Source organism: Fragaria vesca, linkage group LG1, assembly GCF_000184155.1.
Source record: "Fragaria vesca subsp. vesca linkage group LG1, FraVesHawaii_1.0, whole genome shotgun sequence".
Classification (NCBI taxonomy): Eukaryota; Viridiplantae; Streptophyta; class Magnoliopsida; order Rosales; family Rosaceae; genus Fragaria; species Fragaria vesca.
In genome coordinates this window covers 7,788,740-7,801,158 of record NC_020491.1, presented here as the reverse complement: position 1 = coordinate 7,801,158, position 12,419 = coordinate 7,788,740, and the positions used below count along the sequence as shown (strand labels likewise).

General features: G+C 38.5%; 3 protein-coding genes across 3 annotated transcripts; 2 read left to right on the top strand and 1 right to left on the bottom strand.

Moving 5' to 3' along the window:
- The first annotated feature begins 4,140 nt into the window (after positions 1-4,140).
- On the top strand, positions 4,141-4,824 carry LOC101306280. The gene has a single exon (XM_004288990.1). The coding sequence runs from the start codon at positions 4,141-4,143 to the stop codon at positions 4,822-4,824; it is 684 nt and encodes a 227-aa protein (XP_004289038.1).
- A 1,172-nt stretch (positions 4,825-5,996) lies between these two features.
- Positions 5,997-8,630, bottom strand: LOC101299802. Its single transcript, XM_004287680.1, has 7 exons — positions 8,439-8,630; positions 8,231-8,310; positions 7,702-7,772; positions 7,538-7,608; positions 7,371-7,452; positions 7,023-7,072; positions 5,997-6,339 (listed from the first exon to the last, which is right to left on the bottom strand). The coding sequence occupies exons 1-7, from the start codon at positions 8,541-8,543 to the stop codon at positions 6,268-6,270; spliced, it is 531 nt and encodes a 176-aa protein (XP_004287728.1). The 5' UTR covers positions 8,544-8,630; the 3' UTR covers positions 5,997-6,267.
- A 1,453-nt stretch (positions 8,631-10,083) lies between these two features.
- LOC101299516 (HMG1/2-like protein-like) lies at positions 10,084-11,635 on the top strand. The gene is made up of 8 exons (XM_004287679.1): positions 10,084-10,189; positions 10,297-10,354; positions 10,473-10,571; positions 10,685-10,742; positions 10,857-10,901; positions 10,999-11,079; positions 11,171-11,266; positions 11,365-11,635. Exons 2-8 carry the CDS (start codon positions 10,305-10,307, stop codon positions 11,383-11,385), a joined length of 450 nt encoding a protein of 149 aa, XP_004287727.1. The 5' UTR covers positions 10,084-10,189; positions 10,297-10,304; the 3' UTR covers positions 11,386-11,635.
- Positions 11,636-12,419: the final 784 nt, after the last annotated feature.

The following is a 12,419-nucleotide window of genomic DNA, read 5'->3' as shown; positions in this document are numbered from 1 at the left end:
AAAGACTCATGGGATTGGTTTCTAAGGTTGTTGGTGAATGATTTAGAGATAACTGGAAGAGGCAATGGATGGACATTTATATCAGACAAGCAGAAGGGAATAGAGAGAGCTTGTGAGGATGTGGTTCCACTTGCAGAACAAAGGTTCTGTGTTAGGCATATGTGGACCAATTTCAATAAGTTATATCGGGGAAAGACGCTGAAGGATCAATTGTGGGAAATAGCCAAGTCTACAACCATTCCCTACTACACCAAAGAGATGACTATGATGAAGGAAATGGACCCTTTAGCTCATGACTGGTTAACAGGTATTTCATCATGCAGTTGTACATCCTTGTTTAAATACTAGTTCAGTAGCTTATATCTAATTTGATTATTTTTTATTTTTTATTTTTATTTTTTTTACTAGATCCCTTACGTACCACCAAGACTTGGTGTCGGGCACACTTTAGTACCCATCTGAAATGTGATGTTCTTCTCAATAACTTATGTGAAAGTTTTAATGCTTTCATTTTACCTGCTAGATCCAAAGTTGTGATTTCTTGCTTTGAGGAGATTAGGGTAAGGATGATGAGAAGGATTGTAATGAGAAGAGACAAGATGAGCAAAGTGGAGGACCCTATCTGCCCCAAGCCAAGGGAATTTTTGGAGAAAAACAAAGTTAAATCTGCCACAGACTGTATTCCTTATGCCACTGGTAGCCCTCAAATTGAGATAGAGAGCTTTGGAGGAAGTAGGCATGTGGTTGATCTGGAAAGAAGAAGTTATGCATGTAAGAGGTGGGATCTCACTGGCATTCCATGCAAACATGCCATATCGGTGATCAACTTTATGCGGCAAAGTCCGGAAGACTATATAGATCCTTGTTACCTTATGAAGACTTATATGGCGATTTACTCTAACACAGTCAAGCCGGTGAATGGAATGGACTTGTGGATCCCTTGTGAACCTGCTATCCTCCCCCCAGAGTATAATAGGCAGCCAGGGAGACCAAGGAATAAAAGATTCAAAGATGCATCTGAACTAAATTTAGAGGGTACAAAGCTTGGGAGGGTGCAAAAGAGTTTGAAGTGTGGCAACTGTGGGGTTCTAGGTCACAACAGAAAGACTTGCCACAGACATCTTCCTCCCAAAGACAAGATAGTTGTAGCAAAGAAGAGAAAGCTGAACACAGATGTGGGTTCATCTGGTTCTAAGGTATTTTCACTTTTATGTTCAATTGATAATGGTTTGAAAAGATGACCTTATATTGATTATATTTGTTGACCTTATATTGATTATATTTGTTGTAGCCTAAGGGTACCAAACCACCCCTAAAGACAAAAGATGAGCTTAGAGCAAAGGCAATTAGATGAGCCAAGCAACAGAAGGTAAATTGATCGGCAATTAACCCTTAACTATTCTTTATTAGATGTTCATTCTTTTGGTTAGTAACTGTTATGATTCATTTGTTTTAATGAAATTAACTATAGGAGGCTAAGGATGCAAAGAAAGCAGCAACTAGGGGAACAACAACACCTGCAAGAAGGGAGAGACCACCAAAACCTACTTCAAGCAATGCAAATGCATCTTCTGCACCACAAGCTTCACAAACTTCATCAAGGGCGTCTGTGAGAATCCAACAAAGGAATGCTGGAAAATAGCTGCAGGGGATTGTGGGATTAGCAACCAAGGTTAGCATTTAGAGATGCAATATTTTGTGCAACCTTCTTATGTTGTAACATATGGTTGCAATATTTTTGAGCAACCTTCTTATGTTGTAATGTTGTAACATATGGTTGCTAAGTCTAATCTTTTGTGGAGATGATTAGACTTATGATATTATGCAACTCGACAGAAACTACTATTTTTTTGTTAGTTCTAATGTAAAACACATTGATGCATCTATTTGGTTGCTTAGTTAATGGTAGCTAATGGTAATTTGACATCTTTTGTATTCGTTTTGATGGTTTTGGTAATATGTTCTACTTTGTTACTGCCATTTCGATGGTTTTGGTAATGTTTTTTTTACAATGAAGTTTTTTTTTTTTAACGAGGTTAATACACCTTTGATTATTTTTTTATATGCACCACTATGCATCACTGTCATTTCTGTTAATTTTGAATTATTTGAAGACCATAATATGATAAAATGACTATTCTGTCCTTTTAAGTCAGAAATTGGGCCCCTTGTTACCATGACGTCATGGTAAGGAGGGCAATTCAAAAATTGGACTAAACTGATGTGAAATAGAACTTCAAGGACCAACGTTATTAAAAAAAAGATATGGGACCAAATTGATTATTGACCTAAAGTACGAGAGGGCAAACTGAATTTAATCCTTATAAATATTACAATTTTTTATTAAAAAAAATGAATTTTTTTTTTTTTGGTATTTATTCTCAACCTACCTTTTTTTTTTTTGATTTTATTCAAAACGGTCGGAATTTTTCTTTTTAAATAAAAATTCAGTTGCAACGGTCATGAAATAAGGACCATCAGATTAGTCAAACTGTCTCAAACCAACGGTCAAGATCTGTGTACTATTGCGTTTGAAAGAGTCAAATTGCATCCGCATGTCACGCCAAAATTCGGTGCAACACATGCGTCTCCTTCGTTTGCCTCTGTCCGTGTGTAAAACGTATCTTCCAGGGGTGTCATAGTGTGGAGGCCACGTCGCTGATGCAAGCCATGAGCATGGGCATGGGCTGAGGTGGATCAACCTCATCTGGGTCACTTTTCTCCTCTAGCCTAGGTTAGATCTCTCCTAGAAAATGAGATAACTCATTTCACGGGTGGATGAGTTGTTTTTTTTTTTTTATCTAGGTTAGATTGCCTATGTGGCTTTTAACCTAGGTTAAATTTTTGTGGATGGGTGGACATATTCTTATGTTTCTTTCAAGTTAGAGAACGGATTTTCATGACTAGCTAACAAGTATTCTTATAATCTTGTACAAAAAAAGACCAACATAATGAAGCCCGAAAGATTGTTCAAGTTAGAACTTAGAAGTGCAAGATCAAGCTAAATTCCTACCCCAGATGAGACAAGAAAGGCTGACTGAGGAGCACATTGCATTTGTGAAAGAGAATCGCCCCAGTTAATTATGTCAAAACGGCTAAGTAGAGGCTCTATCTGCTCCGGCCAACTGCGCGCTAATATCTGGAAAGGAGAGAAGCAACAACGGCTAGTGAGTGAAATGGAGTCTATACATGTATAAAAGTTTCTTTAATTTAGAGAAATATATATGAAAGAAAGTTACTCAGTTTTTGTATAACGCTAGGTAGAAACTATGGTAGAGAGGGAGAAGCTTACTTGATTTTCATCAAATACTACATCCTGTACAGATGCATACATGTCTTGAAGTCCTTGAAATTCACTCAGAAGCAGGAAGGTTCCAAACTGATAAACTCCGACCACTACCACAAGCCTATAATATGAATTGAGATTAATCAGGTCATAGCAGAAACCAACTTGAAGAGCTAGAAGATTAATCATTTGAAGAATTAACAACCAGCATGAAAAAAAAAAATGACACTAATCCCTTTACTAACTTTAAAGAACAAAATGTTGTTATATATGTACGCGCGTGCTGACCCATCCTCCGAACTAGTTATTATCTGAATTCAATTCTCACTTCTCAGAACATGCAACTAGTAATTTGACAAAGTGTTCAGGAAACTTACACAAATGAATGGTTCAACTGTCAATTAATATGTGAAGTTGTGAACTAATTAACCTGGGAGTAGTACATCAACGTATGTACTACTCGGTATTCTCCCTCCTTCTCTGGCAGTATATCAACGCGATGAGTAGTATCGGTTAATTAGTCTTTTCTAGAATTTAAGTTTATCCAACCACACTTTCAAAAACAAAAACAAAAAAGTTTATCCAACCAAGTTTGGGACTAGCTGAACTAGCTAGGAATCTGGGACTTGGGGGGGTTTATCCAACGCGATGAGGCCAAAACTCCACCTGCAGTATGGATTATAAATCCTAATCCGAGTCGAGTTCTATTTTCAACTGATAATATACACATGCAGTGCTAGTTCCCTATAAATAGTGACCTAGAAGATGGATGGAAACCAATCCTCAATCACCGAAAAAGAATCTCACTTCTTTATCTTTTAGGTATCAAAAGCTTCGCACATAGACGATCAGCAATGTCATCGTCATTGACCTCTCAGCCTCCTCAACAAGTTTCAATCTCCATGCCAGTCAAACTCACGGGGTCGCATGATTACTTGCTGTGGAAATCCTTCATCACCCCAATCCTCAATTTCCATGATATATTGGATCTCGCCGAAGGATCAGAGCTGTGTCCACCAAGTGGCACCGAAGCTTATACACATTGGACTAAGAAGGACCAGTTACTCCTGGGTTTGATCAATGAAAGCTTATCTGAAGACCTACTACTCCGACGTGCAGTAGGATGCCCAAGTGGAAGAGCTCTATGGTTGGTCTTTGAAGGCCTATTTGCTCAAAAGGCAGCAGCTCACGTGAAACGTCTTAAGGATCGCCTCGAAAATCTGAAGATGAAAAAGGCAGATAACAAGCACATGCATATATACATCAACGAAGTGAAAAATATCGTCAAGGGCCTCCATGCAGCTGGGTTTCCAATGGAGGACCGTGAAGTCGTTTCTTGTGTGCTTAGAGGACTTCCTTCGGAATATGAAGAGTTACTTGCTTCAATCAGGAATCGACCTCAGCCTCTAAGGCAGCAACAACTCTATAAGTCACTGCTACAGCATAGATTGAAGTCTGAAAAAATCGGGAAAGCAATCAAGATCGCTGCGGTTCTTGTTACTATTATTGTGGGAATTATATTGTTACTGTTACTATGACCTCCCTCTCCATTTGATGAGGGAGGTCTAGCTCAAACAACTTGTTGTTTTTTTGTCTTTATGTAGCTTTCATTTACAACAAATAATGTACCTAGAAATCTTTGATCCTTTAATCCGATCTTACGATCTCCATGAAAGATCATTAAGCATCCCCAGCAATATAATTAAATTTACATACTCATATAAAGACAAAATTTAAGTCATTATTAGACAAAATTTAAGTTGCTAAAAATAGAAAGTGAGTATGGATTTCACATCCCTAAATTTGTTGTTAAATTTGTCAATATCTAAATTTAAAATAACAATATTTAAACTTTTGCTTCAACAGTATTGCTAAACTGTATACATTAATTAGCTAAGTTTTAGTTAATTCTCTCTCCAAGATTGATATATTTATCAATTTTATCTATCAATTCCCTGCTTGGTATGTTGCTTGTATTCATTGCCGTCTTGTGGACCGTATTACGAAATAGTTTTTCCATGATCTTTCTGTTGCTTATACCAGTGTGTTTAGTAGTCGGGATACTTTCCTATACTGAATAGAACATTCAACGTTTCCTCCATTCTTTTATTCCTGGTTGTCCTCACCTTTTGCTAGCCAATTTACTTGCTCCGTTTAACTGTTTGAGGTCTAAAGTTCGAACAGAAGTCCACTTCTGTGGTCGAATACATCCAAGTGTGAACAAAGCGGCTTGTAGCGGTGCCCTTGCTCCATGAATATTGTGGAGTCTTCCGGTGGTCGATTGTGTGGAAACTGGGAAGTGGTTCGGGATGCTGCAGCAGCATTGCTGCTGCCTGCAACCATATCTTTCACAGCAAGACCAGCCCACGCCCTGTACAATAATGCTAGCCGCATTCCATACCGGCACAAAGCAATATTGGGTGATAAGTGTTCATTAGGACGTGTTCTTGTGTTCTTTTACTTCTTTGCCTTCCACGTTTTCTTCTTGTGTTTTACCTTGATTCAAATTCTTCGTATATGTCTAAGAACTTGTGTGGGGAGAATAATTTGCTGCACCAATTTCAAATTGGAGTCATCTGTTTCAAGAAGTAGCCATATCCTACATTTGCTTATTTACGATGCTAACAAAGGAAAAATACAACTCAGCAGCAAAGCTGACCGAAGTTGATGATAAGTTTCTCAAATATCAATAGATGTGTGAAAGCATCCCATCATAACAAACTACAGAAGGGGATTGTACAGATCACAGAAGACATCACAAACTTTGACTGGAGTTTGGAAATCCAATACGGAGAATGGGGTTTTACAATAAGTGATTTCTCCACATGGCACAATAAACCCAATTTACATAGAGAAACAGTACAAAACTATATGATCAGTAGGTAATCCTAAGCTCTTGTGTAAACCTTGTCAAACAATCCTAATCAAAACGTCATCATTTTCCGTCATTATGACAATTTGGGACAGAACTCACATAAATTCTACAGTTTGAAAAGTCGACAAACAAATTTGCTAACCCGTGTAGACAATATCAACCAAGGAATAATTCCCACCTGCAATCGAACAAGGAAAAAAATCAGAAAAAAATGTTCAAAACCATCAGATGCTTCCTATCCCATGCAATTTGAAAGAACTTGGGGCCTGTTTCAGTATCTAGGATTGGATCGGATATGTATAACCATTCAATTCAAGGTGACTTCACCGACTTGAATGAAAAAAATAAACGTTAAGTTAGTGAGTAGATGGATTAATTCTAAGCAGTACATGTCCAACCATTTTGTAAGAACTGAAAAGGATAAGTTTCCTCAATGAAGTCACTTATCGTCTTCCTTTAACTTTCACAAAAGGTGGATGCTGGGCTTTCTTTCTTTCTTTAAACTATAAGTTCATTCAGTTGCATATCCAATCTAACCTTGCGCAGCAAACAGACCCATACTCTTTTCTTTCTGACTTAATGAGTGTGCTTGTTCAAACACAAATAAAGCTAACAGTAACTTGTTGCCATGAGACTTCCATGTTTACAACCTATGACAACATAGCCACATGAATATAAAAGATAGATGACTAGGTACTGTTAGCTTATATGAAAGATACAAGAAGGCACTAAAAGATAAGCTAAAAGAAGTGACACTAGTAAGATCATTTAGCTGCTCGATACACAAAGGCAACTGTAACAATTCTCCCAAGAAAAGTATACTACAGCAAGAACAAAAAAGTACGGTCCAATCTTATTTACCATAACATTTCCGTTTAATACTCCTCCAGCCCTCCATGATATCACCTTTCCTGAAAAGCAAAAATATATAATCATGAGTACACTCGATTATTTATGTTACTATCACTTATAATCTGCATCCTACTTGATCTGTGCTTCAGAAGCGTGTCTCCTTTTCTCTCTTTTGTTGATAGATTAGTAATTATGCAAAGTCATACGCTTAGGAGGAGCAGATATGCATGGTAGTGAGGAGAACTCAGATGTCAAATTATTTTAAAGAGAAGAACAAAGAGAAATACTTGTGAATAGCCAAACTGGTAGAAAGATCTACACGACTTGATAAGTAAATTTGGAAGAAGAATGTATTACCGAAGGGTTGAACAAGTTGTTGTGATATGGAGGCAACCGGAACCCTCCAAAACCAGCAAACCAGCACAAGATATGTCAAGACCTAAACGGTGATTATTGTAGCTGTCAGAACCTTAACTCAGGGAAGGCAAAAAGAATACTTGATATTTTAATAGATCCAGCATTACCTTGGAGATGAACAAAACATTCAGATACAAATTATATGAACCTTTTAACTCCTTGCCCTGTAACTCTTGATCTGGAAGTCAGGCAAAACTGTCAGAATCTATCCACCCATAACAGGGCAACAAACATATAAACATAAATGAATGGCTGAGTTTGCATATAGTACGCTTAGCAAGTTCTTTCTCCTTCGCAGTCGCCATCCTCCTAAGCTTTGCAGCTTGTGCAAATGTTGCTGGTCTGCATTCAACAAAAACTAAAATCATACAACTGCAAAATGTACGCTCTTTCAACTTTCTAATTCACTATTCATCCTACCAAAATGCTGTTACATTTCTACAACGACACTAATAGTAGAAAATAAGATACCGTCTGTGAACCTCTAATCGATACCGTCTGCTCAAGAAAATAAGCATTCAACAAAAACTAAAATCATACAACTGCAAAATGTACGCTCTTTCAACTTTCTAATTCACTATTCGTCCTACCAAAATGCTGTTACATTTCTACAACGACACTAATAGTAGAAAATAAGATACCGTCTGTGAACCTCTAATCGATACCGTCTGCTCAAGTTTCATACATGTTCTTAACTCATTAAAGAAGCTAACAAGATCAACTGATCCGCAATTAAAGCCGAAACCATAATGCTGTGCAAGATTGAGAAAACATAGACTTGAAATTAACAAACTACTCACTGTGACAAGGAGCTTGCCTCTTTGGAAAGCTGTTTGATCTCTCTTCGCAACCGAGTCTCCTCAGCAGTCACTGGTCCTCGCTGAGAACAACAAAAGAACCCAATCTCAGTCAGAATTGAGCTATCAGAAAACATGACAACCGATCCAATTGAAGAATTCAAGCATCGAATTTGAAATCTATGCGGTAGGGGTAGAGTTGTGGGTGTACCTTCTTTGACTGTTCGAGCCACTTGGAGAGGAACTGGAAAGCGACGACGATTATGAAGACGGCGGGAGCTGCGGCCGAGATTCGGTGCTCTGATAGGGTTTCCATTACCTCGACCGTGGATTCTAGCACGGCCACCGTTTATGAACACAGACGTGTTCGGTGCTCTTCTTTTTGGTTTATAGTTGGGCCTGTAAATTATCCAAACCCAAGATGAACAAAATTGGATATGTATCCTTTTTGGTTTGTGTCAACCTAAATTCGTATTTAGATACTCATTATTTGAATGTTGAGCTCTTACCCTCATACTAAGGGTGTTGATAAAACCATCCTTAGTTATTAACTTTTAACAAGTACGATTAGACGTATAGTACTTTATTTGAAGTGAAAACGTCGCGAACACTAATCGAACGAATAAACATTTGTTACCAAAACAATGTTGCGTGTCTTACTAAGTCTCTTGCAAATGCGTTAGCGTGGGTTGTAGATTCAAACTAAAATAGTGATTTTTTGGGAGATTCAAGTTGTTATAAGCGCATTTTTGCAAGGTCTTCAATATCTGGTATGACATGAAATTATAGTGTGGAATAAGAGACACTTTAGTTGAAGTTGAACTCATCAATCAAATTGGTATACCATGTAGTATATGATGAGTAATTAAGTAATTTGAATCAATGCACAATTTATCATTTTTGAGTTATGCACCATCTATCATATTTGAGTTATGCACCAAAGTAGCACGCGATTTCGTGAAAGAAATAAAAGTAGAGAGTTCGATAACTAAAAAGGTTCTAACTCAATCCTTATGTTTTCATAAAACCGTTAACTAGTATTTAGTGGGGAAAATAGAAATCATGAGTTCAAATAAACTCCTCCCCATTGATAAAACCAATGTCTCAAAACAATAAACTCAACATTCACATAACCATCACAAGTAGTCGAGTTAGTAGAAGTTTTAGATGTAGAACTTTCATACTTAAGGTCGAATTCTACAGACGTTGATTGAAGTTAAATCTCAATTTATACTTGACGACACACATGAATCTCTGCACCTATAAAACGTTGGAGTAGCTAATAGTTGCACAAGATTGAACTCATTACCCTTTATCACCCATTACCTAAGGTCACATTACAATATGAAACATATTATTATCTCTTCCTTCACTCTAGGTCAATTGAACACCGCTCCTCCAATCAAACAGCCCAATTCAAATTTTGGCCCAAACCCAAAAAGACAAAAATATCAACCTCACAAATTTACCCATATACCCCTCATCAATAATATCCCATCCAGCAGTGGCGTGCAGCGCATTTTATTCTGGATGCTTTGATCACCCACAACCACCCCTCCAAAACCGCCCAACAAAAATCCCAGCCCCATTTCCGTCATTCCACCCATTCCCCCACGTGCCACCAAGCACATATTCGCCCGCATCTCCACGTGTCCCACCTCCTTCCCAAACTAACACACCAGGAAACACACCCCCCACCCAATCACAACACGACTTTCAAAACCGCGCGGATCGCTGACGTGGCGAAAAGAGTTTTGAAATCCCGCCTAAACCCGGACTTCAATTTTTTCGTGTAGCGAAATTTAATTTTAGCCCCTCTTATATTTTCTAGAGGCCCCTTCTTATCCTCTGCCTCTATTTCTCACACACACAAACGCACCGCACCAAACAAACAAAGCCTCCCGGCCCTCTATATCATATTTCCTCTCTCTTTCTCTCCCTTATCTTCTTCGAAAACCCTAGGTAAACTCGCCGCCGAGTCACCCGATTCCGGCTCAATTCAGTCCGGTTCCGAACGATTCTCACCGATTCTGAACGATTCTCACCGATTCCGTGTGTTTTTTTGACAGGTTCAGCTATGAAAGGTGGGAAATCCAGAGCCGCGGCGCCGAAGCGGTCCGATACCAAGTGAGTTTCAGCTTTAATTCGCTGTGAAATTAGTCGGAATTGAGCGATTAGATCTGGATCGTGCTTCGGTTAGGATTGGATTTTGATTTTGATTTTTGTTTGTGGATTTTGGTTTTAGGTTAAAGACGAAAAGCGCAGGGGCGAGCAAGGCGGCGAAGAAGGCTGGGAAGGATCCGAACAAGCCAAAGAGGCCTGCCAGTGCCTTCTTCGTTTTCATGTACGGTCAACGCTTTTTCTCTCTCCTCTGAACTTTTTAGATCTGTGATTTTTCGTTTTTGTTTGTTTGTTTGTTTGGTGATAATTAATTTTGCTGACTTTTTGTTTGAATAGGGAGGAGTTTAGGGAGAAGTACAAGAAGGAGCATCCCAACAACAAATCGGTCGCCGCTGTAAGTGAATCTAATTTACCAGATCTACATGCTCCAATTCTTTCAATTCGATTCGTTTTGCTATGATTTTTTATGCTGAAATTTTGAATGATTTTAATTGGTGTATTTGAACAGGTTGGTAAAGCTGGTGGTGAGAAATGGAAATCGTTGTCTGATGCTGTGAGTTTCTGGGCTTATCTTTTGTTAATAATTTGTTACTTGGTGGAATATTCTCGGATAGTTTATTGATGGTTGCTTTTTGGTAAAAATTATACAGGAGAAAGCACCTTACCAGGCTAAGGCTGAGAAGAGGAAGGTTGAATACAACAAGAACATGGATGTTTACAACAAGAAACAAGTACGCGTTTCTGTTTGAATTGTTAGTCTCGGGTTTTCATGTAATTTATGATTCGGGTCTCTGACATTTGTTGTTTAATTGTGTACAATAGGCTGATGGAGATAATGGAGTTGAGGAAGAGGAGTCTGACAAGTCCAAGTCAGAGGTGAATGATGAGGATGAGGATGATGATGAGAGCGCTGGCGAGGTTTGTATTTTGTTTTGAAACATGTAGTTGGGTTTCCTGGGTTGTAGTTAACTAGATAAGCTGTTAATGACTGATTTTGATTTTGATTCATTGTGCAGGATGAGGACGATGATGAGTAGAGAAATATGACAAATGGAGGAGAGAAGGAAGCAATATGTGTAGGGTTGCTTAGTTAATGACCTGCATTGTCTCTGATTTAAGCTTTGTCTCATGGAAAATAGGAGTAGAGTAGGAAAAACAAAAACCAAGGGATTATCAACAGGGGCTTCTGCTACCTTATATCCCATATCTTTCTGTACTTAATGATCCTTTTAATGTTTAATGGTATTCAGCTTGCTTGATTATATAATGGTTCATCACTTTTCTTATGCATTTGGTTGTTGTCTGTCTGGTTTGGTTCAAATTCGCAATGATATGCTTGTGATGACTTGAAAGTTTCAGTAGCGTTTGACTTCCATTCCCATTCCAATTGGGTTGGGATTCTTCTCTGTTGTTGGGAATCTGTTTCCTGACCCATTCTGTCAGTGAGATTTGATAGTTTTTTCCATATTCTATTTTGTCAAGTGGTCTGCTAAGGATTCTTCTGTGGAATTGTTCAGTTTTGATTGGGTGCAAGCGGGAATGACATAACAATATGCTTTTGTGATCTTTTGAGTTTTACCAAATGTTTGTGCTTCCCTCCAAAGCCAACCCCACTGGTTAAACAATTCCAACTCTCCCTCATCTCTGGTCTCTCCTTGATCTTGAATCCATTGTCCGGTTCCTGATAAGAGTTTCTTACCTGAGCTAGCGGATGGTATGAGAAAGAACAAGCCGAGCAGGACAATCTTCATCTTCGTAGAGGAGTACTACTTTTGTACCATCTCTACTCTTGCATCGTTTTCTCGTGTTTGAATTCGGAAAGATTGACATAAACCACCCTCATCGCATTGTATTGTCAAATCATATTGAATCTGTAGGATACTAGGATACCCCAATCTTGTGGGAAAACCTTTACACTTCACCATTAGAGCAAGTACTCCTCCCAACTCTGTTCTAGAGAACCGAAGCTCAGAACTTGGGCCTTTGAGTCTAGTTGGGCTTTGACCCGTAGAGCATCCGAAACGACATCGTTTGAGCTTGATCTTATAAGCCAACTGAACTGTATAAATCC